Below are 25,595 nucleotides of genomic sequence, written 5' to 3'. Positions count from 1 at the left end.
ATCCAGGGTACCAGGAAATATTTCTCCCAGAATCTCCCAGAACACTTTAAAGCTCCGCAGAGATCCCAAGAGGGCAGAACGATCATCAGGCTCACATGGAGAACTATCAAGAACCCCTATGGAACCAATGACAACTCCGGATTCAGGATTACAAGGACAAGCATCCAAATCGGGGCTTTCAGGGACCACTTCTGGGCATGCAGGCAGGCAGGCAACATCAGAACATGTTTCCACCAAGGAAGCATGTGAGCATGCTGGCAACCGAGACTCACTTGGGCTTTCTGGGTCACAGAGCACATTGGGGTACACTAGCACAAGAGAAACTTCAGGACACGTCGAGGAACTGCCAACCTCAGAGTCCATCACGACAAGATCAAAACCAAAACCTGGCAGAGAATCATCACGAGTAGTGGTCACAAGCACTGGACTTTCAAAAGAAGACATGGACTTCGCCTTAGAAATTTCTGTGACTGTACTGGTATTCAACCAACACACATCATTGACTACGCATGACTGAAGCTCCACAAGAGCCGCAAAAGTAGTCAGTATAGCAGAGATGCCCACTAAAATGGGCAATGCCTCAGACGGCCCTGCGGGACAGGAGGCACCTCCCAAAAGTTCTGCACCCTTTGAGAGGAACTCGGAGACCTCCAGAACATCAAACAAAAGCTCAGGAGCATTGTTTTCCGAGTTTTCTGACAAAGAAATCAAGGAATCCGAACCATCCATGTCACAGGGCAAAACATCAAACACACTTTGCGGACAGAGAAAATGTCCCAGGGATGGTTCTACAATCCGCTGATACTGAATTTTATCTTGATGAACAAGATGCTCAGGAATATTTACTGGAACACACACTGACTCCCTAACTCTAACCTCACTGCACGCAGAATCTTGCATAGCAGTCAAACCAGACTGCTATTCCAAAATAGCAGAAAAACAGGTGAGAAGAGTAGCAATACCTAGACGAGCCTCTAGGCAAGGCAATATGAACTCATCCAGAGTACAGGGTGGAGAGTCAGTACTAGCTTTTGAGCAAGAAAGGGACTCACAAATGTCAGTGCGATTGGACATCATGGTTTTATTCATGGTACAGGGCAGGCTCACAGAGATCTTCTCTGGACAAGGCAAAGATTCTCCAGTAACAGGTTCGCAAAACCAAAGCGCTGTCTCACCCTTAGACTCGGCTAACAATGTCGAATCTGAGGAGTCAGAACGCAAAATTTGCGAATCCAAGATCGCTTTAGGTTGCGAAACTGACGCTTCCAAAGTGCAAACCTCCGCAATCTGTGGACCAAACTGCAAGGTATTCAGGACAGAAACACTGGAGCAACTGTCATCAGGCAACGGGCCTTTACAGGTGTGAACAGAGTGAGACATCGGTTCATTTGCAGAAGAAATTGCGACAACAACAGGAGAAACTTTATTAGACAAATTAACATTACTTTTGGTGTTGCATGGTTTAGTAATTTTTCCCATAGCAGGATCATAAATGGAAGGTCTTAAACAATTACTGCGAGAAAAAAATCTGTTTCTAATCGACAAAGGATCCCACATATCCTTGACAAAACTGACACATTTATGTAGATCACAATCTGCAGAAACGCCGGAGATACTGGCATCAGATCGCACAGATTCACATTCCACAGAAACAGGAGAGAATCTTTCAGAATTCACACAGGTGTCCATCACCGTAGTACACCCATTCATTTCAGATCGCACAGTGTCTAAACTCACTTGCTTTACCCAAGAAAGACAGGAACAATCATAAGACAATGGTGTCGCTTTATTGGAGTCAAATGAGCGGATCCACAAAACATTCGTCGCACTCATCAGAACCAATCAAAGCGTACACAGATTCAACACAAGCATTAAGCGTCACCTTGCTTTTTGCGATGTAAAAATCGCAAAAGGCCTTCCAATCAAACTCAAGCTCCTCAACCAAACCCCCAACCTCCCACGGAGCGAATGGTGGTTCCAACAATTCTGTATCAAAGAAACACTCGCAGGGTTTGGAATCAGAAACGAGCATAGATTTTCTTACCCCTTCAATATACCAAATAATTCGGCCTATCATAGGCTCCACATATGCTTTAGCCTGAGGCAACAAAACCTGAGACTGAGAAGTCTCTCTGAGTTTGTCACATTCAAGTGTTTTACTCATTTCAGACTTTACAGAAATAATTTCTTTATTTGTAGTTGCCATAGGCAACAGATTTTTCCGCTTGGAAGTTTTCCTAGATTTTCTTTTTCTTGTTTCAGCCGCTACAAGTGGCTGCTGTCTAGATACCAGGGAGCTGTTACTGCATTTATTATCAAACTGAATGGTTTTGCATGGAAGGGATAGAACAGCTGACTGATTAACAGATACATACTCATCAAGTATGGGTGGTAAGCAAGGCAGCTTAAACCAGTGGAAAAAAATCAATGTAAGAAACTGATAAAGATTATCCTCCCAGGAATTGCTTTTCAATACCTCATAAGCCCACACAAACAGATCTCCTTGCAACAGCGTATAAGCGAATTGGAGAGCTGACGTGGACGGGTCAGTAATTTGAAAGGTAGGATTCAGCAAGAATCTTACACATTCAGCAAGGAAGTCTTCCTTGGTTTCAGAGTCTGGTCTTTTGAAGCTCTTAAAGATATAAATTCTAAAACACTGCGCCACAGGTCATACAATGATTACCACTTTATATGTACAGTCAGTGGGCTCGCTGCAAAAAAAGTCCAGTGTAGGATAATATGCTTCAAAGATATTGCTGCGCTCTCCACTCCTGTAAGGAAACAAACTCCACATAGGGCAATAACGTTCAATCTATGTTTCACACTAATCCAGCTCCCACAGTCACCAGTGATGTGTGCTTCAGTGATTCATTACTCTCTCTCCCCCACCCCTCTCGTTGGATGCTCACCAGATTATACTCTTAGATGCACTTTGAGTATGGTACTATTTCCAGTTCCAGTTAACGCTAGAGAAAAAGAGAGGAGCTCCACATAGGGTAATACAGTTCACAACAATAGAACAATCAGGGTACTGCAAACACCGTGCTTCTGTGTTAACACCCAACAACCGTGCCACTCCAACGTATTCCACGCCACACTTCTCACCAGATGTAGCCCACCTTTCTTATCACAGGTGGAGACTGCGCTTTTTGTTGTACCACTCAATCAAGAATACGATCCTCAAAAGTTGAAACAAGGCCTCTCATAAGGTCCTTCCTTTATTAACTGTTAAAAGCTTGCTCCATAAAAACATAAAAAGAAAGAACAACCGCATATAGCGTATTACAGTTGACAATATCTCTATGCGCAATAGCAATCTCACTTACGCCTTCAGAAGTATATCTCGCATGTCATATACAGATGGCTGTCCAATGCCCATCCGCCTGGCGCCCGGGTGCGTGTAGCTAAGTTCGCGCTCCCCCGTTCCGCCTCCTAAATCAGTCGCAGGGTTCCGTCTCGTGTGCTCCAAGGATGACCGGCCGGTCCGTGCACTTCCTAGTGCCTTGCGACGTCGAACGTGTAGCTCCGCCCTACGCGCGTTTCGTCATCAACGCCAGACTCATCAGGGGCTCCATCAGGAGCGACGTCGAACGTGTAGCTCCGCCCTACTCGCGTTTCGTCATCAACACCAGACTCATCAGGGGCTCCATCAGGGGAGCCCCTGATGAGTCTGGCGTTGATGATGAAACGCGCGTAGGGCGGAGCTACACGTTCGACGTCGCAAGGCACTAGGAAGTGCATGGACCGGCCGGTCATCCTTGGAGCACACGAGACGGAACCCTGCGACTGATTTAGGAGGCGGAACGGGGGAGCGCGAACTTAGCTACACGCACCCGGGCGCCAGGCGGATGGGCATTGGACAGCCATCTGTATATGACATGCGAGATATACTTCTGAAGGCGTAAGTGAGATTGCTATTGCGCATAGAGATATTGTCAACTGTAATACGCTATATGCGGTTGTTCTTTCTTTTTATGTTTTTATGGAGCAAGCTTTTAACAGTTAATAAAGGAAGGACCTTATGAGAGGCCTTGTTTCAACTTTTGAGGATCGTATTCTTGATTGAGTGGTACAACAAAAAGCGCAGTCTCCACCTGTGATAAGAAAGGTGGGCTACATCTGGTGAGAAGTGTGGCGTGGAATACGTTGGAGTGGCACGGTTGTTGGGTGTTAACACAGAAGCACGGTGTTTGCAGTACCCTGATTGTTCTATTGTTGTGAACTGTATTACCCTATGTGGAGCTCCTCTCTTTTTCTCTAGAGTTAACTGGAACTGGAAATAGTACCATACTCAAAGTGCATCTAAGAGTATAATCTGGTGAGCATCCAACGAGAGGGGTGGGGGAGAGAGAGTAATGAATCACTGAAGCACACATCACTGGTGACTGTGGGAGCTGGATTAGTGTGAAACATAGATTGAACGTTATTGCCCTATGTGGCGTTTGTTTCCTTACAGGAGTGGAGAGCGCAGCAATATCTTTGAAGCATCTTAAAGATATAAGAATCAAATTCGACAAAAACGTACAAATCGGAAATTCCCTCTACACTGGGAATTTCGGTTTGGCTGGTCATACTGTAACGATTGTAACTATTTCCGTGGTCAGCGCACAGGATGCGCGCTGACACCGCGGAAATCCTCCAAAAGCGTATAATCGGAGCGAACCCAGCAATGGTGCTATGCACCAGTAGAGAGGAATTCCTGCCGGCAGATGGAGCTGTGGAGTGCAGAGGAACAGATCCTCTGCACAGCCACAGATGCCACAGATAATGATTGTACGTAATGGAGCAATACAGAGCAGGATAGTTTCTCTCGAGGGAGATAGCACAGGAACAGAATGTATGTATGTCTACCAATCTAGTCGCCGCCCGGCGACAGTCGACATACAAAAGCGAAGACCAAGGTGTGAACGCAATCGCAAAAGCGGCGATTGCCAACAGTGACACAAGACAGAGTAAAGGTTAAACGCAGGAGCAGAGAGAAAGGCACAGCATAACATACAATGAGAATCATTGGTCAGTGATTGGCCAATAATATTTGAAAGTGTACCAGGCTTAAAAGTTAAAAGTAAGGAATTCATTTCAAGACAGTAAGTTAGGGTTAGAGATCAGGAAGGGAGTTTTATTACTTACTATTGGGTTTGCACTAACTGAAGAATAAGAAATGACAAAGTTGCCACTAAGGTCGCATTCACAGTGGGACATTGCATTTTAATGTGACGTTAAAATTGCAACGTGTCTGCGTTAAGAGGTAATGCACTACAAGCAGTGAGTTTCCACAACGGCATATTTTTTAACGCGACTTTAACGTCGCACTGTGAACAGCAGATAGGATTAGCATTGCAGTGCGGTAAGCTGCGTTATAAGACTTTATAACACGCGACCATAATGTCCCACTGTGAATGCGACCTAAAAACAGAATTTTTTAGCCAATACCCCTCACTCTCCCCAAATTGCCTGCACCAGCTTTTCACAAACACTTCTAACCTCTTACTGCAAGCTCAGTCCTGATATAACCCAGGCCACAGCTGCAGTGTTCAACTTTGCAGGCTATTGTGTCACAGCTGCAGTGTCCATCAGCAAATAGCAGGTGAGGCTGCTTTACAACCATGTATCTTATACAGAAAATATCAACACAACACTGCAGCATCTTATAAAATGTACTAATCTATTACCGTGGTTCCTTAAAAAAAAAAAAAAAATAACTGTCTTATATAAATTTTCCCCCAAAAGATGGGCTAGGGCTTATTTTCGGCCCTCGTCACAATCAATGTGCTGCCTCTGAAAAAGCAGGTTATCCTGCGAAACGGCTGTTAGGCTGATTTTCATTGCATATATGTTTTGAAGGTGTTGGGAGGATAAATTAAAGGTGACGTCTTTATGCATTTTGGTGCCCAGAAGCTCTTTTTTCCGTCACAATCAATGTGTGCCGGAGACACATCAGCGCATGCGCACACTGATAGAGACAAGAGGGGAGCGCAGTCATGGAGCCAACCCAGAATACAGCAAGACCAGGCCAAAGAGCGCCGACCATCTTAAATAGAATACTGGAGCAGTTATAGGTGAATGGAGGGGGACACAGCCATAAGGGAGGTGTGGTAAGAGACTGCACACCTCCCCCCATACACTATAGCATCCTATTTATCTAGTGCTTGTTTTTGAGGGAGGTCTTATTTTAGGGGAAACACGGTATGAAGAGGTTTAAGCAATAAAACCTTCAGAACCACTTCAAACAGCTCAAAAATGGATTTCTTTAATGCTCTGCTTTGGGACACCTCAACCATCTACTGCACACACACACTTATTAGAGATGGCCAAAGATGGGCAGTGAAATCCTAATTCCTGCTTGCATACAAATACAAAGCAAATTGTATGCAGCTTGGAACTGGGCCAATCAAGTATGGCAGAAAGTGTAATTGTTTAGCCCAGTTCCAAGCTGCACACACTTTGCACTTGGTTTGCACGTTAGACGTAATCATCTGAATCTCACTGATCATCAGTAATGTTTATGCAGAAGCATGACAGTGATGATAATAATCATTTACTGAAAAGAACCGGAGAGCCACCTATTGATAATTTGTGCGACTAGACTAGGAGCCAGCAACAGACCACCACATAGACCATAGCAAAATCATATACTGTTGCTGTCTCATGCACATATAAATTTTATTGCTGCCTTAGCTGCTTAATGCTGAATCACAACACATTAAAATAACACAGACATTTAAAATCACTACCTGGCCAGGAGCGCTTGCAATTTTAATAGGGGACCTGACCCATGTAAACATGCAGCGTTATCGCCCAGCCTTAGCCTATGCAGAAAACGCTCTGCACCACATGGGTCAATAAGGTCCACAGCCCACCACCGCTACACCCTGCACGCTGTGCGCCGCTGGATCAACTTGCACACTCTCTACACGGAATATGGATCCTCATAATGATAGCTCAATACGGAAGTCCGCTTGGAGAGATCAAGATTTTTGGGATTGCATACATGGATCTGCCTCACAGAGCACACTGGGGTTGGCTATTCATCTGACTTGACTTTAACAAGTAGCGTCACTGTGTGACTTGCGGTACTTGCGCGTTCAGAAGGCGGACTCCGGTCCGCTTGAGATCCAGTCTCTCAGTGCACTGAGTTGCTTGATCGCGTAGACGTCTCTGATTCCGTTCTCCTCATGAGCGGCCCACCGGTATGGTCTCATAGCTTGTGTTAGATGCAATTGGGGATCCCGGCCGTGTGGAGTATCGCGCAGCGTGCCGGCGTTTGCACGTGGGAGGCCAGCGCGAGCACTCCTGCGGTAGCCACGCCTACCGACGCGTTTCGCCCCGCCCACGGGGCTTTTTCAAGGTAGCGAGTAGCGATAGGTCTGAACATCTCTCCTCTTACGCTCGTTCATTCAAGGCTCCACCTTCAGCTTGTATTTTCCATGGCAACAAGTGCCTCCATTCATTTATATTTCCTGATAACGGTGGAGGTAACTAATAGGCACAGGAGATGTACTGAATTCATACACATTCATTCTGCTCCATCTCCTTTTTAAATTGTTTCACCGACAGTAATTTAGAGTAAAAGGATTTTGGTCACTGGATATATATTGATGCTTTGGCATTTCCACATCAAAGAGGCAGATTATCGCTTGTTACAGGAAGTGCACAAGGTTTAGATCAGTGTTCAAGCCTCTGGGTATTAGTGTCCCCAGACGGTAAATCCAAGTTTGTTCAATCTTATAGAGATCTTATAGAGATCTTGTTTGATATCCCCACCTCGAAAGGGAATACGTTGTTTGATTATACCTTTAAATGTCAGGCCATCAGGCTGGCCATTATGGTAGTCCCTGAAGTGTTTCCCCAGTGGACTATCGAGATCTTGATTGCGAATGTTTCCAACATGGTCACCGATACGCTTGCTTAACCGATTTTTCGTTTTGCCTATATACAGGAGATTACAGGGGCATCTAATTGCGTATACTACTCTTGTTGAGTTGCAGTTTATGTTGTCACGTATGTCAAATGTCATCGTGGCATCATGGTTGGTGAATGTTTTGGTCCTCTCCACATACCTGCAATTAATCGGAGTCCGCCTTCTGAACGCGCAAGTACCGCAAGTCACACAGTGACGCTACTTGTTAAAGTAGCGTACTTGTTATCAATATATATCCAGTGACCAAAATCCTTTTACTCTATATTACTGTCGGTGAAACAATTTAAAAAGGAGATGGAGCAGAATGAATGTGTATGAATTCAGTACATCTCCTGTGCCTATTAGTTACCTCCACCGTTATCAGGAAATATAAATGAATGGAGGCACTTGTTGCCATGGAAAATACAAGCTGAAGGTGGAGCCTTGAATGAACGAGCGTAAGAGGAGAGATGTTCAGACCTATCGCTACTCGCTACCTTGAAAAAGCCCCGTGGGTGGGGCGAAACGCGTCGGTAGGCGTGGCTACCGCAGGAGTGCTCGCGCTGGCCTCCCACGTGCAAACGCCGGAACGCTGAGCGATACTCCACACGGCCGGGATCCCCAATTGCATCTAACACAAGCTATGAGACCATACCGGTGGGCCGCTCATGAGGAGAACGGAATCAGAGACGTCTACGCGATCAAGCAACTCAGTGCACTGAGAGACTGGATCTCAAGCGGACTGGAGTCCGCCTTCTGAACGCGCAAGTACCGCAAGTCACACAGTGACGCTACTTGTTAAAGTCAAGTCAGATGAATAGCCAACCCCAGTGTGCTCTGTGAGGCAGATCCATGTATGCAATCCCAAAAATCTTGATCTCTCCAAGCGGACTTCCGTATTGAGCTATCATTATGAGGATCCATATTCCGTGTAGAGAGTGTGCAAGTTGATCCAGCGGCGCACAGCGTGCAGGGTGTAGCGGTGGTGGGCTGTGGACCTTATTGACCCATGTGGTGCAGAGCGTTTTCTGCATAGGCTAAGGCTGGGCGATAACGCTGCATGTTTACATGGGTCAGGTCCCCTATTAAAATTGCAAGCGCTCCTGGCCAGGTAGTGATTTTAAATGTCTGTGTTATTTTAATGTGTTGTGATTCAGCATTAAGCAGCTAAGGCAGCAATAAAATTTATATGTGCATGAGACAGCAACAGTATATGATTTTTCTATGATGATAATAATCATGATCTGATAGTTTGAGTTCATTTTTTAAGTAGACTGTTGGCACACATGATAAAGCAGTGTGCTCACTGGAAATACCATTGTGAAATTACATGAAAGCTCCAAATCATTTCACTGAAAAGAGGAAGGTAGTACAACTTAATTACCACTGAAATTACTATCGTGTGGTTTCTGTGATAAAATGCTTTAAAAGGTCAACTGTAAGGAGCGGTATATGGAGGCTGCCATATTTATTTCCTTTTAAGCAATACCAGTTGCCTGACTGCCCTCCTGATCCTCTGCCTCTAATACTTTTAGCTATAGACCCCGAACAAGCATGCAGAAAATTAGGTGTTTCTGACATTGTCAGATCTGACAAGATCAGGTGCATGCTTGTTTCTGGTGTGATTCAGACACTACCACAGCCAAACAGACCAGCAGGGCCGCCAAGCAACTGGTATTGTTTAAAAGGAAAAAAATATGGCAGTTTCCATAATCTTCTAACTACAGTTATCCTTTAATGAACAATTCCATAACTCAATTGCTGTAAGTCCATCGCAGCAAGCGTGCAAAAGTCCATACAGAAAGTTCTAGCTTAGGTGCATTATTAGCAGCAAAGCGCTGACATTTGCAAGCTGATTTATGCCATCTGTAAGCAAGTTTAACACAACCGCAGAATGCAGGCTGCTGAGAAATCTCCATACATAAATACTGCTTGTGTATCTCACAGACTAGCTGATGGTTACTTGTGTACCCCGCCTGTGCTGTCCCCCCCAGCAGAGAAGTATTTGTTTTTATGTGTCCCCGAGGTGTACCCAGCCCTCCCCCACCAGAGCAGTATTTTTGGCTATGTGTCCCCGAGGTGTACCCTGAATGTGCCCCCCTGCCAGAGCATTATTTGAGGCGATGTGTCCCTGAAGTGTAACCCCGGCCCCCCACTCCCCGGCCAGAGCAGTATTTGTGGATAATCGCAATGTGTCTCCAAGATGTACCCCTGCGGAGCGGTATAGGAGCGAAATGAAGATTATGCAGAGCTGTGCGCCAGGATTCATCTAAGCTCTTCTATCAGAGTCTCGTCTCTATGACTCCCTCTAGTGGAGCACGTCATGCGCCAGTACTGGGCATCATAGAAATGAGACCGCTGGACAAGCTGAAGATGAATCCAGCTCACCGCTCTGCATATGCCGGGTTAACCTAAACTACAGATACCGCTCCAGCAGGGGTGGGAGGACATATTGGGATACCTAACTGCAAAGACTTCTCCAGGGGGCGGGGGAGGCGAACACATCGGGACTCAGAACTGCACATACAGCTCCGGCGGGGAGGGAGGGGGAGTTGGGGAACACTCCAGGACAGATAACTTCAAATACCGCTGTGTAGGGGGTGGAAACATGGCGACACGGAACTGCACATACCACTCTGGCGATACACACACACACTACTGCACATTGTAACAGGATCGGTAAATACCGCTTTGGTGAGTAAGTAATTAAACATACCGCACAGACGGAGGGCACATGCGGGGGACCCAAATCACACCTCTCCGGCAAGAGGGACAGGGTGACTCTAGTATATGCAGAGATCCACACTTCGGGACCACTTTTTTAGTCCCCAAAACTCGGCTTATACTTGAGTATACACGGTACCTTTTTCAAATTTAATATCTCTGCACGTCTATCAAAATCTCATGCCATCATCAATCTCTGTTTTGCATTACAGTTACTAATGAACAGCACATTGCTTCTTTTTATTTCTGCAACCACTCATTGATTTCCGTTTATTAATTAAAATAAGTAAACAGAGTACAATACGGTTAGGGCATTCTATCAACTTTAAAAACAAAAACACATTACAGCACGTTTGTGTTTCTATTTTCCACTACCACGAGTCCTAGGTGATCCACCAGGTGTACGGTGCCTGCCTTTGCGATTTGCGCCAGGAGAATCAAAAGGGAGCCAAAAAATAATAGGAATTGCAGAATTGTGTAAAAATCGCATATCAGTGTGATTGCTACGTGATTTTCCTGCTCTCAGCTCAATTGCAAAAAAATGCAGCAGACCAGCAATCAGGAGAAAATCACGTCTCAAATGGATCGCACTAATGGAAACGTTCGTGACCATTTAGTCTCTCTCTACCTAGCATTCTGCGATCCGCAAGTGATTGTAATAGGTTTGCAAGGTAGATCGCAGGTAGAATTATATTTAAATGAAACAAGCCTTTTCCACTACCTAACAATCTCTTTTCCATATATATTATTTAAAATTACACACTATACTAATTAAATTTTTTGAATATACCTACACACACGCACACACGTACTGAATAGTCACATGCAATTTATTCAGGTTGAATACAATTTGACTATATAACATACAAAAAATCTGTACAACCGGTTGTTTTCATTGAATTGTGGTAAAATTGAACAGATAAATATTAACGTGTTTGGCAACCTTAAGGCCCCTTTTCACTGGCTGCCAATCACTAGAGCACGGCAATTCACATGTAAATCCCAGGGCTCATTTTCTACTCCCGCGATTTTATTCCCCGAGTTGCAATCTCTGGCCGATGCGATTCTCGCCATAGTCGTTCTATATGAGGCAGTCACAGCAAGTGTGAAAAGCAGCCTGTGTAATCGCGCTTGCTAGTGGAAAAGGGTCCGTAGTGTGTTAGGATAGAAAGGATTGATGGGGAGCTTGGTCTTTCAGTACAGTTGGGAGCCTATCCAAGGTTGGGTAGGGTTAAAAGGACAAGAAGAATATGGAGGCTGCCATATAGTGTACGAGAGGTAGACTCAGGAGACTTGGGCGCAGGATACAGCCAGTATATGGCTGATCCTGCTGCTGCACAAGTACTGGCTGTGTTAAATACTATTCCCCCTCCAGGCCGCCATGGTGGGGAATGAAATAATTTGGCTTTCAGCAATTGCTGGAAGCCGAATTATTGTGTTTTAAAAGTAGCTTCAGCTCCGTCTTCTGTGACGGCGCCGAAGTTACTCCATGTGCGCTGCTATAGCTGTAATACCTATTACGGCCTATGGTGGCACCGGCTGCGCCCACGTCTCCTGCGCTGGATTAACCGTGTCCGTGCCATATATATTTCCTTTTAAGATATGCTAGTTGCATGGCAGCCCTGCTGGTCTATTTGGCTGCAGTAGTGTCTGAATCACACCAGAAGCAAGCAGGCATCTAATTTTTTCAGATTTGACAATGTCAGAAACACCTGATCTGCATATGCTTGTTCAGGGTCTATGGCTACAAGTATTAGCAGAGGATCAGCAGGATAACCAGGTAACTGGTATTACTTAACCTTTTCAGCCGCGCGGACGTGAGCTTCACGTCCGCAGCGGCAAGTGCTAGAGCCGCAGGGACGCGCTAGTCACGTCCCTGCAGTTTGGGTGGTCTGCAGGTGATCGTGCGGGCAGATGCCCGCGATCGCGCTGCTGCTGCTAGCAGAGGGGATTGGCTGCAGGGGACAAAAGTCCCCTGTGCCAATCCGAGCATGTCCGCCGAGAATAAACACTGTTTTTGTTCAAAAACAGTGTTTATTCTGTAAATGGAGCCGCCGCGCTATCTCCCGCCGCGATTTCCGCCGGTTTCCATTCATAACTTCCCCGCCGCTCCTGTGATCGGAGGCTTCCGATGGAAGCCTACGTCACTTCCCTGGTACATTGTACGCTAATGGGATTTTTGCTCAGTAGGGACATCTTGTGGCCAAATAGTATAACACACCTACTAACTTTGGGGAATAAAAATAAATGGTTATTTATGTCAAGAGGACATAAAATTAATAAATATTGGGCTAAAAATCAGTGATGGATGTAAAACTGAAAAAGTGCACCTTTTATTTTCAAATAAAATATTGTCACCATACATTAAACTAGGGGTATAATTTTAACATTTAAATAACGAAGACAAATCGCCAAATAAAATGTGTGGATTTTAGTTATGGTGGCATTAATTATTTTAAAACTGTAATGGCTGAAAACTGAAAAATAATGCATTTTTTTAATTTTTTTATTATTATTCCCATTATAATACAGTTAGATTAAAATAATTCTTAGCATAATTTACCACCCAAAGAAAGCCTAATTGCTGGCGGAAAAAACAAGGTATAGATCATTTTGCTGTGATAAGTACTGATAAAGCTATTGGGGAATGAAAGGGAGAAGCGCTGACAGGTGAAAATTCCTCTCGTCCATAAGGTGAAAAATCCCCGCGGGCTGAAATGGTTAAAGTGTACCAGAGACTGAATGATTAAGTCCCTCACCGTCCTCCCGCGGTCTGCCGCTCAGCCATAATCAGCCCCAGTAACTGTCTCAGTCGCGTCAGTCGGTGTCTTCTGTGCATGCGCCAGCGGTCGGCGCATATGCAGAAGACCCCGACTGATGTGACTGAGCCAGTTACTGGGGCTGATTATGGCTGAACGGCAGACCGCGAGAGGACGGCGAGGTACTCAGACATGCTTATGGGGCTGGAGGAAGCCCCGGGTAAGTATCAAATCTTTTAATTATCCCATATCTGGTTTACTTTAAAAGGAAATAAATATGGCAGCCTCCATATACCTCTCACTTCAGCTTTAAATTAGGAGTCTGTAAAGCGTTAGGGTAGGCTAATCTTGTAGTAAAGTTAGGAATGGACTACCCAGAGTCAGGAAGGATTAAGAGAGTGTGGCTGGTCTTGTAATACAATTAGGGTCTCGAGTATTCAGAATTTTGAAGGGTTACGAGGAGGTGGTTGATCTTGTAGTACAGTTATAAGGGTCTGTGAACTCAGGGTTTGTAAGAGTTAAAATTGGAAGCTGGACTTGTACAGTTAGGAGTTGTATTCAGGGTTAGGAAGGGTTAAGAGGGGAGCACTTGTGTTGTAGTACATTTAGTATGAGTTTCAGTGTTTTCAGGGCTTGAAAGGGTTAAGAGGGGTGGCTGGGCTTGAAGTAAAGTTAGGAGAGTGCTCAGTGTGTCCAGGATTAGGAAGAGTTAAGAGGGGGAGGTTGGTGTTAGGAGGGGTTAGCAGGTCTCCCATCACGTTTGTTTTGACAGCCTCCCTCTCTCTCAGCCGTGGAGTGGATCTGAGCTGCAGTCGTTGGGGGGATTTTCTGCCGCTGCTGCTGAATGCTTTTAGCCGCCATGAGTCAGGCCAGGGACCCCCGTGAGCAGAAGCAGCCCGGGGGAGCCTCCAGACCCCAGCCCGGACAGAAGTAAGTTTTAGATTATGGTTCCGTTATGTTATGGTGTTCCAGCAATGCAGAGCTTATTCTGGGAGGGGGCATCTCTCAATATGATGATTCACATGTGAAAGTACCTTATGAGAGTTTTCTGTAACAATAATTGTTAATGATAACTTGGTGCCCAGCGACTGGCACAGGCGAGGGGCTGCCATCCTTTATGGGGAATTCCAGGGGTATTTTGGAAGCTTTATTTAGGTACAATGAAGTTGACAACTGGAAGCCAGACTCTCACATGTTTCTCAAGGACAAATTAATTGTCATTAGTGGGGTGTGAGCACATCCGGGAGGGGGGCATCTGCTGTACTGTGACATCACAATAAGAGATTAAACCTATAGAGCGAGTCATTAAGTGTCCACCAATAGGAGTTTCGCTTTGCAATGTCACTGTCAGAGTCTGGGAGAAGCTGGAAGTGTGTACATAGTGCCATGCAAACATGTGCTCCAAGGACTAGTTACGTATAGTTATACGCTTTAAATTCTGTCCATCTTTCATCCATAATTCTCATCGTCATCACAACATGATGTAGAGATTTTTCTGATAAAAACATACAAATTTGGCATTTTATCAAGAAGTAGTTTTTTGGGGCATTCTTCTAAGTTTGGTAAATTCGACTGTTTTAGTTTTATGCGACACTATTGCAAAAAAGGATAACAGTAGCAAGCTATATGTTTTGGGGGCTTACAAAATATTTCCAAATGCAAGCTTTCAGGAAAGTGTGTGTGTGTTTTTTGTTTTTTTGTATTCTCTCTTCAGGCAATTTATATCACCTAAAGAAGAGGAATTGAAACTTTTTTTCTCGAAAGCTTGCATCTGTAAATACGTTTAGTTAGTCAGTAAAAGCTATCACTTACGTCAACCACTCTACGCATTGCTACTATCTTTGGCTATAAGTGCTCCCTAATTCTTTTATGATAAAACAAACTTTTTTTTATTCTTCACGCCTCTGCCCTATTAAACACCTGTGGATTTTAGGTGACGCTAATGTGCACTTTAGATGCGTTTCCAATTCACTTTATGTTTTGTAAACATTGGTGCATGTGCTTTAGGTCAGTTAAGTAAATGGAGACATGTGCAAATGAGCCCTTCAGTTCACACTTGTGATTTAATTTGGAAAACGCAACCAACCTTATTTGCTAACATTTTCCTGGAGACTAACTAGAGATCCTGAAGGTGTTTTTTTTTCTTTTACAAAAAAATTAAGTTGCTTCTGACACTGCCATAACAACTAACTGCTGATAGAAGGTTAATGCAAGCTTTCATAGCTTCACTTAGATCATAGGTGATGATTATTCTTATTATTTGGTGCATTTATATAGTGCAGACATTTTCTGCAGAGCTGTACACAATATATTTATTAATTCTTGTCACTGTCTGTCCATGAAAGGTGATCACCATGTAATGACCCAGCCAGCCTTGCTATGATTATTTAAAAATGGCATGTTTTCCCAATCTCCGCCTCATATTGTACCACAGCGAGGGTTGCTGAATGGTAACTACCCTGTGCAGCTGTTGTCCTATGCAGCAAGCATTTGCAGCAGGAAAGTATTTAAATAAATCTAGGACCAATTGCCTTTATGCATTTTCACCATTTCTAAATTGTTCTCGTTGTAGATGTGTGTGTGCATATGCGTTCACACAACTACTAACATCCACCATTTCCCAGCCTTTCAGCAACCCTCACTATGTTCTGATATTACCCAGATAAGAAGCAGACAAATTTAATTCTCCTAGGTGAGGTTTACAGCCCTGGAGATGCTTATTCAGTTAGGCCCAACATTTTGTGTGCACTTCCTCCATATACAGTGTGTATAAGATTTACTTTTTTTTTACTCATTATATAAGACCTTTACCGCCAGGGAATTCAATGTCTCTACTGTAAAATATATGTAAATGTATTTATTTTATGCACATACAAAGCGGTTGTCAATAGCAAAGCAGCTGAGGCCCTTATTTGAGTTTTCCTCGTAAAATTCACTTCAGCACTATGCAAATGGAAATAGTACCAAAAAGAAAGTGAAAAAGTACTGTCAAAATTATTCCGAGTATTTTCTTGCTTGCTGGGGGCTTAAGACATTTTTTGATGAGGTGTGAAAATATCACCTGGGAGAAAACATAGGAGGAAAGGTGAATTGAATAAGGTCCTGGATGTATTTTTGCAGCACGGTACAGAGAATAATAGGTTCAAACTGGAGCCCAGGATATTGTAAAACATTTACAATAATGTTGTTGGGCCTTATTCAGTTCTCTTTTCTTTTAAGTTTTTTCCTAGGTGATATTTATACACCTTATTAATAAAATGTCTTTTTAAGCCACCAGCGAGCAAGAAAATACTCAGAATAATTTGACAGTACCTTTTCACTTACTTTTGGTACTTTTTTTTTCAATTGCAGAATGCTAAAAAGTTATTTTAAACAGAAGATTAAAAATAATCTCTTAGGAGAAAAAAATGTATTTGAAACTGATTGGGCGTTTAAAGTTTAGGAGCACAAGAGATCAGATTTTTTTAAAATATTTTTTTAAATTTTATTTTAGTGTATGATATCCATAGTCTTATTACATGACTATAAATGAATGCATTTTATATACATCCAAAATGCATTGAGACTGCATGTCAGTTAGCCTGTAATAAGTTTTTTCAGGCAGAATTGCCTCTAAGAGGGATGAACACTTGTTGCGCATGTCAAATGCATCCAGGATGTGCTTTAGGGCAGCTGCACTCATAACTACACGGTTCTCTGCAATATAATTTGCTGACAGAAATTATAGAAAACGCTCCTTTGCAACAAAACCATAATGTGAGGCATAATCTAAAGCAATACATTTTAGTATGCCTTTTTTATTTTGTGTGTTAACTGTGAATAGTCCTATACACTCCTCATAATATATCATGCAGATTTTTGCCTTGAGAAAATCTAGTTTTGGTTTACGGTTTTCCCTTTGATTGTCAGGCTGAGTAGCACTGTCGAGAACTTGCTGTCACCAACTTTTTATTTTTTATTGCAGTGAGTGTGTGTGTTACAGTGTGAATAAGTCTATGCCTATTTCTAACTGTGCCATTGTTTTTTTTTTTTCCCCCTGCAACAAAACTTTTTCACTAACAATGTTTAGAAAGCAGTTAGGCCTAGGCAAAAATGCTAGCAGTACTATAAGTAAGAGAACACCAGCTGTACCTTTAAATAGCCATTTTATTTCATTTGGTAAAGTAAAGCTAAGTTCATCCCACGTGGTGCATATAGGACATGGAAAAAATGCCCATCAGTCCTCTCAGTTTTGTCATAATCTCTCTTGTACTTGTTTCCTCGCATACACTCTTGTGCTCTCTCCCTCTCCTGTTATCTCTCTTATTCATTATTTTTTTTCTCTCTTTCTTCTCTCATCTACTTTGATTATACGTTTGTATTAATAGAAATGCAATCTTTTCAGTATACAAATCAAACCGATGTCTCTCTGTCAGCCTTTTGTCTGCTGTCACCTGTCCCCCCCCACCTGGCCCCACAGTCACATACTTTTTGCTCTTTTTTTCTGCTGCTCATATCTTTCCATCTAATAACTTGTGTTCTTATTGCCAAAACCTGAATTATAGTATAAAAAGAGCAAGTACAATAATTGTTACAATTATTTACAGATGTCAAAGGTCTGATGAATACATTAATTAGGTCGATCCCATTGAATAACCAGTTTAGTTGTTGTTAATAAATATATAGTCTGGCTAATACAGTTAATATCCTCTTTCAGGCCAGAAACCCACTGTGAGCGCTTTGTAAGCGTGAGTGATTTGAAAAAGCTCTTGGTAATGCAATGCTATGGGGGATTTTTATAAAATCACATCACTCAAGTGGGATCACACCCATAGCATTACATTAGCTAGAGCTTTTCAAATCACAAAGCGCTCAGAAAAGCTCTCCTAGTGGGTTTCTAGCCTCACATTTCGGAATTTATGAATTGTCTGTCAGTCTATCCAGACTACATTATCTATCATCATTTGTTTTTTCTCAATGACTATCAGAAAGGAATATCCGCTAGTTCCATTCTTTGTGAATTGTGCATTACACATGTTTTTCAGTGGCTTTAGTAGAGTAGATGCTGTTACCCTAATATACACCCTTATTTAAAACTTTCCCCAAAACTTTTTTTCATTAACCCATTGAAAGATATGTATTTTTTTTTTACTTTTTTTCCTTGCATAGTCATCTAGATTAATGTGGTGAAGAAAAGTTTTCTCTAGCTGCTAGCTACCCCATGGTGTCTATTTATTTAGCTTATCACTGTGTTTGGAAAACAAGCATCTACACTGAGAGGGTTCTTTAGCTAAGGAACCACATCAAGACAGTCTACAGGGATATGAAATGGCTTGTCCAGTCTGCTTATTACATTTATGTTTGTGTACAAATTTAAGATGTTATACTTGGTATAATTTGACAGCCAGGTGTCTTCCTTGGAACCATCGATAGCTTGTCTCCATAGGAATATAGTGTACCAGTGGTTGGGAAATTCCATACAACACCTTTTTTTCATTTAAACTATGTCGTGCAATAATATAATTGACAGAGTTGTAATGAGGTGTCTGTTCAACCCAGTGATATAGCGGTTGTTGGGGTTATAGTAAGATTTCGGCAGTTCTTCCATTATTCAGCATTGCATCACCATTAAAACAAGAGGAAATATTTTAAAATGTATTATTAGAGCAGATGGCCATGGGAAAATAGATAAAGCAATAAAATCTGTCCCGCCATGTTCCTAGGGTACTTTTTTGCTGATTACAGATTTTCTAATATGGTAGCTCATAATATTTTCAACATGTCCTCCTTTGGCTCTGAAATGTGATCAAGTTATTTTAAAACTGCGCTGCATAACTTAACGTCTGTTGCCATGTACTACTGACCCCACCCACATCATCACAGCCATTCATTGGCTGACATTTCCAAATAAAAATTTACTTTTTATGTTGCTCTTTCAGTTTTACAATTTACGTTTTTCATGGTTTCGAGTACGCTCTTATTTTCCTGTACTATAATTTAAAAACACATAAAGAGCTTATTTGTCATAATTGTTGTTGTGATTTTTTTTTTTTTACTTTTAAGCTTTATTTAGCAAAGAAGTAAAACAGAACAAGAAAATAATCAGGCATAACAATGTCCAGTGATGATTTATTTATCCATTAGATGTAGTAAATAATAATTAAAAAAAACTTCAAATATTTAAATTCTTGGGTAAGATGTGGGAACTCCTTTTTTTTTTTTTTTTTTTTTTTTTTTTTTTTTTTTTTGTGGTATTACTACATCCTTTCCTACTAAATGTGCGAAATTCCCCTAACTAAATTCCCCTTGCTGTGAAAGAAATTCCAGCTTGCGGACTTAATGCCTTGTAAAATATTAAACACTGAGATTTTTACTGCCTCATTAAAGACGGAAAGCTTTGGAGAAACCCATATACAGAAATGTTAAAATAATAACTATCATTTTTGCAGTTCTTACTCGCTATAAACTGTACAGACGAAGGTTCTGTTTTTTTACCGTAAGAGCAAAATTCTGTCATCAGGTTTTTAAAAGTAAGAACTCAAGAGGGACAAAATTAATGTAAGTTTTGTTTTGCAATATGTGAAAATTGGATGCAGATGTTGCCAAAAGAACCCTTTAATAAATCTTTGGCCATAAAGATGTTATGCTTATAATTTGCTTACATAAATGTTGGGCAAGTGTATGAATGAGAATATTTGATATAGGGATGTTTTGTGTGTGTGTATTTAATATTTTTCTCTGTCAATTTGGTCACATTACATTTTCATTAAGTATAATCAGAAGGTCATTTGAAAAACATACCACAAATCATCTACAGAATATATCCCAATATCCCAATATCACATATGAAATCTAGTTGATATTGAAGCACATTTTTAAACTTAATATTTGAATTACAGCGTATAAAGCAATGCATAAGTCTCTAATATACATGCAGTGTATATATTTATTTTGTTTATTCTAGCTTCTAATAGGAGATTATTGAAATTATATGATCAGTAATAATAGTAACTAATAGTAATAATAATTAGGAATATGAATCAACTTCTTTTTTTTTTCTAAATGGTTATTTTTATGCAGTTGAAGAGCCATGTTTACTTTTAATTGTTTACAACTTGTGTAAAATACAAACGCCACTTCAATAAAACCGTGGTGGTGGTAGTAGGGGAGGCATTGAAAGATGAAAACGCCACTGTAAAAGCACCCCAGCCCTTTTGTTAAATATCCTTGGAAACTTCACTGAGAGATGAGGTATACGATGGCCACAAAGACCTGACCATGTTGAGTGAAGAGCGTCAGCTGTGTTTAGAGTGGGATAAAAGGTTTAAAAGCCAATCAAACATTTCAGAGTTCCTGTCACATGAAAGAAAACGTCTAGAGCAAGAGGTGGGCAAGCTTTTTAATAAGCAGGCATGACAGACACTCAGTGGTGTTTTACTGAAACTGGGATACTAAAGCTCTGATCTTTTTTCTTTTTAAGGTTTTCTGAAAGTCAGCTGACCTAGCGCACTTTTTTTTTTTTCAGTTTTTTATCCTGTAAACTTATTTTTATTTACAAGATGGCATCTACTTCTAGGATATGGCACAGAGAGCACAATATAGGATCATATTTTGAAGGCGTATAACGGAAGTTATTTCAACCAGAACAACCTGTATTGCTGATTGTTTTTTAACTGAAATTATAATACCTTTGGAGCAAGATGAAGTGTAATTTTATTTTTAATTAAACTACCGTATGTTAAATAGAAATAAGCTTTCTTAAAACAGAAGGTATTTACAAATAATTAGCTTTACTTGAGTAAGAATAATATTCCACAATGCTCAGTGGGTGAATACGCAAACCCTTTTATGTCCTTGAATAGCCAGGTGCACATCCAGAGCTGCTGGTGTACAGTATGCCTAAAGCTCATTGATCCTACAGAGCTTTTCTAATCCAATGACTATGGGTACGACTTGGGAAACAGGAGTTTTGCAAAGTACTAAACCACTAACTATGCTAGGAGGACGGAAGGCGTCCCACTGATGTGTCAGGATAATGGCTGGTATAATAAAAAAAAAACAGTTTTACCACGTCAGGAAGTTTTTTTTTTTAGAGTTTTATTGGACACCATAAACAATGTGTTTCTCAGGATTCACCCGCTTCCTCGGGTTAATAATACAGTGTCTTAGTGATCACAGCAATTAGGTGATGAGGTAAGACTACTCTTTTTTTTATACCAGCCATTGTCCTTGCACATCAGTGGGGCACCTCCTTCCTCCCATTATATTCCCTACTCCCTTTCTAGGGGCTATCCCTGCAGCCCTTGGTTCCAGTGGAGCCTTTTTTGGAGTGTGACCCAAGTACAGGATAGATCTTTCTATCCGAGTGAAGACAGATTGATCCACATGCTTCACAACAGTGGTTTCTTAATTGCAACCCGGGTTTGTAAGTCTTAATTTTTGGTATCTCAAGTCACCAGCACACCAGTATTTTCATCAAATGCTTCGCACTTTTATTGTGCAATCATCACCACACAGTATCCGACAATTGTTTTGGGGGCCTCGCACGGTCCCCCTTTCTCAAGGTGGTATACCACATGCCTCGAGAAAGGGGGACCATGCGAGACCCCGGAAACCATTGTGGATACTGTGTGGAGATGATTGCACAATAAAAGCATTTGATGAAAATACTGCTGTGCTGGCGACTTGTGTTTACTATTTGATTACTGTGACTTTGCCATAAGTCACTTCACCAAGCACCTAGAACCTAGACATGCGAGGCCCTGGAAACCATTGTGGATACTGTGTGGAGATGATTGCACAATAAAAGCATTTGATGAAAATACTGGTGTGCTGGCGACTTGTGTTTACTGTTTGATTACTGTGACTTTGCCATAAGTCACTTCACCAAGCACCCAGAACCTAGACGGTGTGCCTACTGCATTGGAAATATAATTTTTTGGTATCTGTAATCCCCCTTAAATATTATGCTATTGGTAATCCTGGTTGTTCTGTCTTTTTTTTTCTTTTTTCTTTTTGGTCACAAGGGTTCTATGCTGACCTTGCCACACCAGACAAGCCCACATTAACTAACCACTAGGGTTTGGTAAGGGACCAAAAGGAACCTAAAACCTCCCTGACAACAAAAAAAGCTATGTTACATATTAGATTCAAGGTGATTCCTGGCGGTTGAGATTCCAAAGGCCAGGATTCTGCAATGAGAGAGACCAGGAGCCCAGTGATGTAGTATCGTTAGGACATATGGCCGAGGTTAATGCAATTTATTATACTCACAAGGGTGGGTTGCACTCCTACAACCACCGACAGAGCCTACTGGAAATTGAATATTCCTGCTCGGTATCCCAGGTCTGCTATGCGGGTACTGGTCAGTCGCTCTCCTTGGGTTATTTTGACACGAAATGTCCACTATATTTTGGAGACAACCAAAAATATATTCTAATCTCTGGAGTATACCCCACACTTGTGACGGCTGCAAACGTATGCACTTGTTATTGACCTGAGGAAGCGGGCTAGTACCTGTGAAACTTGTTGTCTTATTGTGCATCATTAAATCATTATATCTACCCATGTGGTTTGTTTCTTTCTGGAGGTAAGGTTTATCTACTCCTATACAGTATAATCCAATAAGTTTGCATTTTCAAACAATTCTGATTGCTGTCGGAAAATTTGTCAATTTTGCTGCCTCCTATTTAAATATGAAATGGAATTCCAGTTTTAGCTTAAGATAGGCTGAGGATAGCAACCATACCACTACATTACTGGGCAGAATTAAAATAATGAAAATATTTATGATACATTTACCATATTTTTCGGACCATGAGATGCACTTTTCTCTCCCAAAATTGGGGGGAATAAAATACCTGCGTCTTATGGTACGAAGGGTTCCAATGCCTCTGTCCCCTGTGTCCCTTTTGTGTCCCTGTGTCCTCTTCCCACTCTGTCATCCTTTCCTCTGTCTTCTGTGTCTCCTCAGTGCCCTGGATCACCTGTCCTATGTCCTCCTTTGCTCTCCACCCCTGTGTCCCCTTTTTGCCTCTGTCCCCGTGTGACATACTTAATAATTGGCTTAACAATGCGGCAGGAGTCCCACGATGAGCTGCAGATTCACAGATTCTGTCCGCCACTCCGGCTCAACAGGACTTGCTTTAACCTCTAGAGCCACACGTGCAATAAGGCTCTGGAGCTACAAGTCCATCCAATCACCAAAACCTTCTATTCTAACTCTGACAGTGCCGAGGGTGGGAGCAGAGCTCCGTCACTGAGCCAATCACTGAACTCACTCAGTAGCAGTGACTGCAGTGATTGGCTCAGTGATGGAGCTCTTCTGTGATCTGGGAAAATATGTATTGAAACCCAGTTTTCCAATTTATCTGATTGATCCTTCCTTGATGGGTATTTGATGAAACCATGGACATGGGCATGAAAATGGCTGCATCAGACTGCTTTTTCAGTCTGTGGATCTATCATGATATTAGACTGGCCAGTCTCAGCCCAACCAAAGCCAGATTATGTGCCAGATTCTTGTCCTTGAAGCATAAAATAAAAAAATCAAGCCATCTTCAGCTTTTACCGTCAAGATGAAAAGGGCAGGACTTATTTCCCAAATTTTGCCTTGCATGGTCACTGATGGCAACCAATCAATCTTTTCAATTTCTATAATTAAAAAAAAAAATAAGCCAAAAGTTAACTGGTTTCCATGAGTAACTGTTACCATTTTCTTGATGCCACAAATAACTTTATAACCCCAAACTGTGGCCTTTGTGTTCCCAATGGTTCAAGTGGCTGCTATGAAAAATGGGGGTTTTCTATTGATTTGGAGAAATTGCTTTTAACTTTATTTTGCCTTTTGGACTTTATGTAAAATAATTTTTTTTAAGCAAATAGGGGTTTTTGCCTCTGTATAATTGTGCCAATCTGCCAAAAGAGATTGAGTAATAAGGATTGACAATGGAGAGCACTGTCATCGGGTGGGGGCAGATACAATATTTTGATCTTCTTTGGATTTTTTTAATATGTTTACATAAGGTAAACAATTATTTATTAGGAAAAACATGCAGAATGGGCTTGATGTTTTGGACTGATTTCTGCTATGAGCAAGCATGCGTTGGATCTTTTTATAAGAGTATTTTGTCAGGGTATTGTGTGAGAAAAAGGAAACTGTGGAAGAGAGAAGCCTGAGACCATTGGGTGGCCTGTAGTATGTTGTAAGGACATTTTTTATGCTGAAATCCAGAGCTATTCAAATGAATGAAAAAATAAGAACTGTTAGGAGTCATAAAATTTTTGTTTTATTCCTCATGCATTTATGCTGTCACTTGTCTATAACCAGTACTTGTTTTTATGTAGTTTGAATATAAGATTGGAGTTAGCTGTCTCATCATTGTCTAGTAGGTGGGGATAAGCTTATGAATAGTTTCTAATCCAGGTTACAGCTGACTTCTTTTTTGCTTCCATTTTTCGATTGCAAGCTCCTCCTACACCACAGAGCAAGTTGTGCATAAGAATATATCGAGAGACCTTAAAACTTGCGGATCCTTGTATTGTGTGTATGTGTGTATATAATAATATACACACATATATATATATATATATATATATATATATATATATCTGTGTGTGTATATGTATGTGTATATGTATATGTATGTATATATATATATATATATATATATATATATATATATATATATATATTTCCCCTGAGGCCTGCACTTCGGGATAAGGGGAGTATCTATACGTACCGCAGTGTTTTTGTTCGGCCTGCATGCTCATGTCGCCGTCCCGCCAAGCACTGAACGGTGAATGGAAACATCTGTTCCCAAAGCTGATCAAAGTGCCTGTGAATGAATGATGAATAAAAGATTACGGCTTCAGCTAGAAGCCAGCAATTATTCATTGAAGTGAAAGTAAAAACATGCACACTGTTTACTGTTCTAAGTACACAGGATAAAGTGTGGGGACAGCTAGTGGACGAAAAGTAATATCTATAGATAGTTATCTTGGTACTTTTTTTGTATATGTATGTCATTAAGGTATATGTATGTCATTAAGGTATATTACTAACTATATATATATATATATATATATATATATATATATAGTGGAGGAAATAACTATTTGACCCCTCACTGATTTTGTAAGTTTGTCCAGTGACAAAGAAATGAAAAGTCTCAGAACAGTATCATTTCAATGGTAGGTTTATTTTAACAGTGGCAGATAGCACATCAAAA

At 41.5% G+C, this 25,595-nt stretch overlaps 1 protein-coding gene across 3 annotated transcripts in view; it reads left to right on the top strand.

Moving 5' to 3' along the window:
- The window catches only part of RBM20 (RNA binding motif protein 20), a 534,741-nt gene that overhangs the window by 49,699 nt on the left and 459,447 nt on the right, over positions 1-25,595 (top strand). Inside the window, exon 1 of one of the 3 annotated variants that reach the window (XM_068258699.1) lies at positions 14,194-14,316. The exons of the other annotated variants lie outside the window; for them this stretch is intronic. Coding sequence (XP_068114800.1) covers positions 14,231-14,316 — 86 coding nt within the window. The 5' untranslated portion in view covers positions 14,194-14,230. Of the gene's footprint in view, positions 1-14,193; positions 14,317-25,595 lie in introns of those variants that run through there. 3 annotated transcript variants of the gene reach the window in all.

The sequence above is a fragment of the Hyperolius riggenbachi genome, chromosome 10 (assembly GCF_040937935.1).
Source record: "Hyperolius riggenbachi isolate aHypRig1 chromosome 10, aHypRig1.pri, whole genome shotgun sequence".
NCBI classification, from domain to species: domain Eukaryota; kingdom Metazoa; phylum Chordata; class Amphibia; order Anura; family Hyperoliidae; genus Hyperolius; species Hyperolius riggenbachi.
The sequence above is the reverse complement of the archived record's forward strand: the minus strand, read 5'-3'. Positions and strand labels throughout refer to the sequence as shown.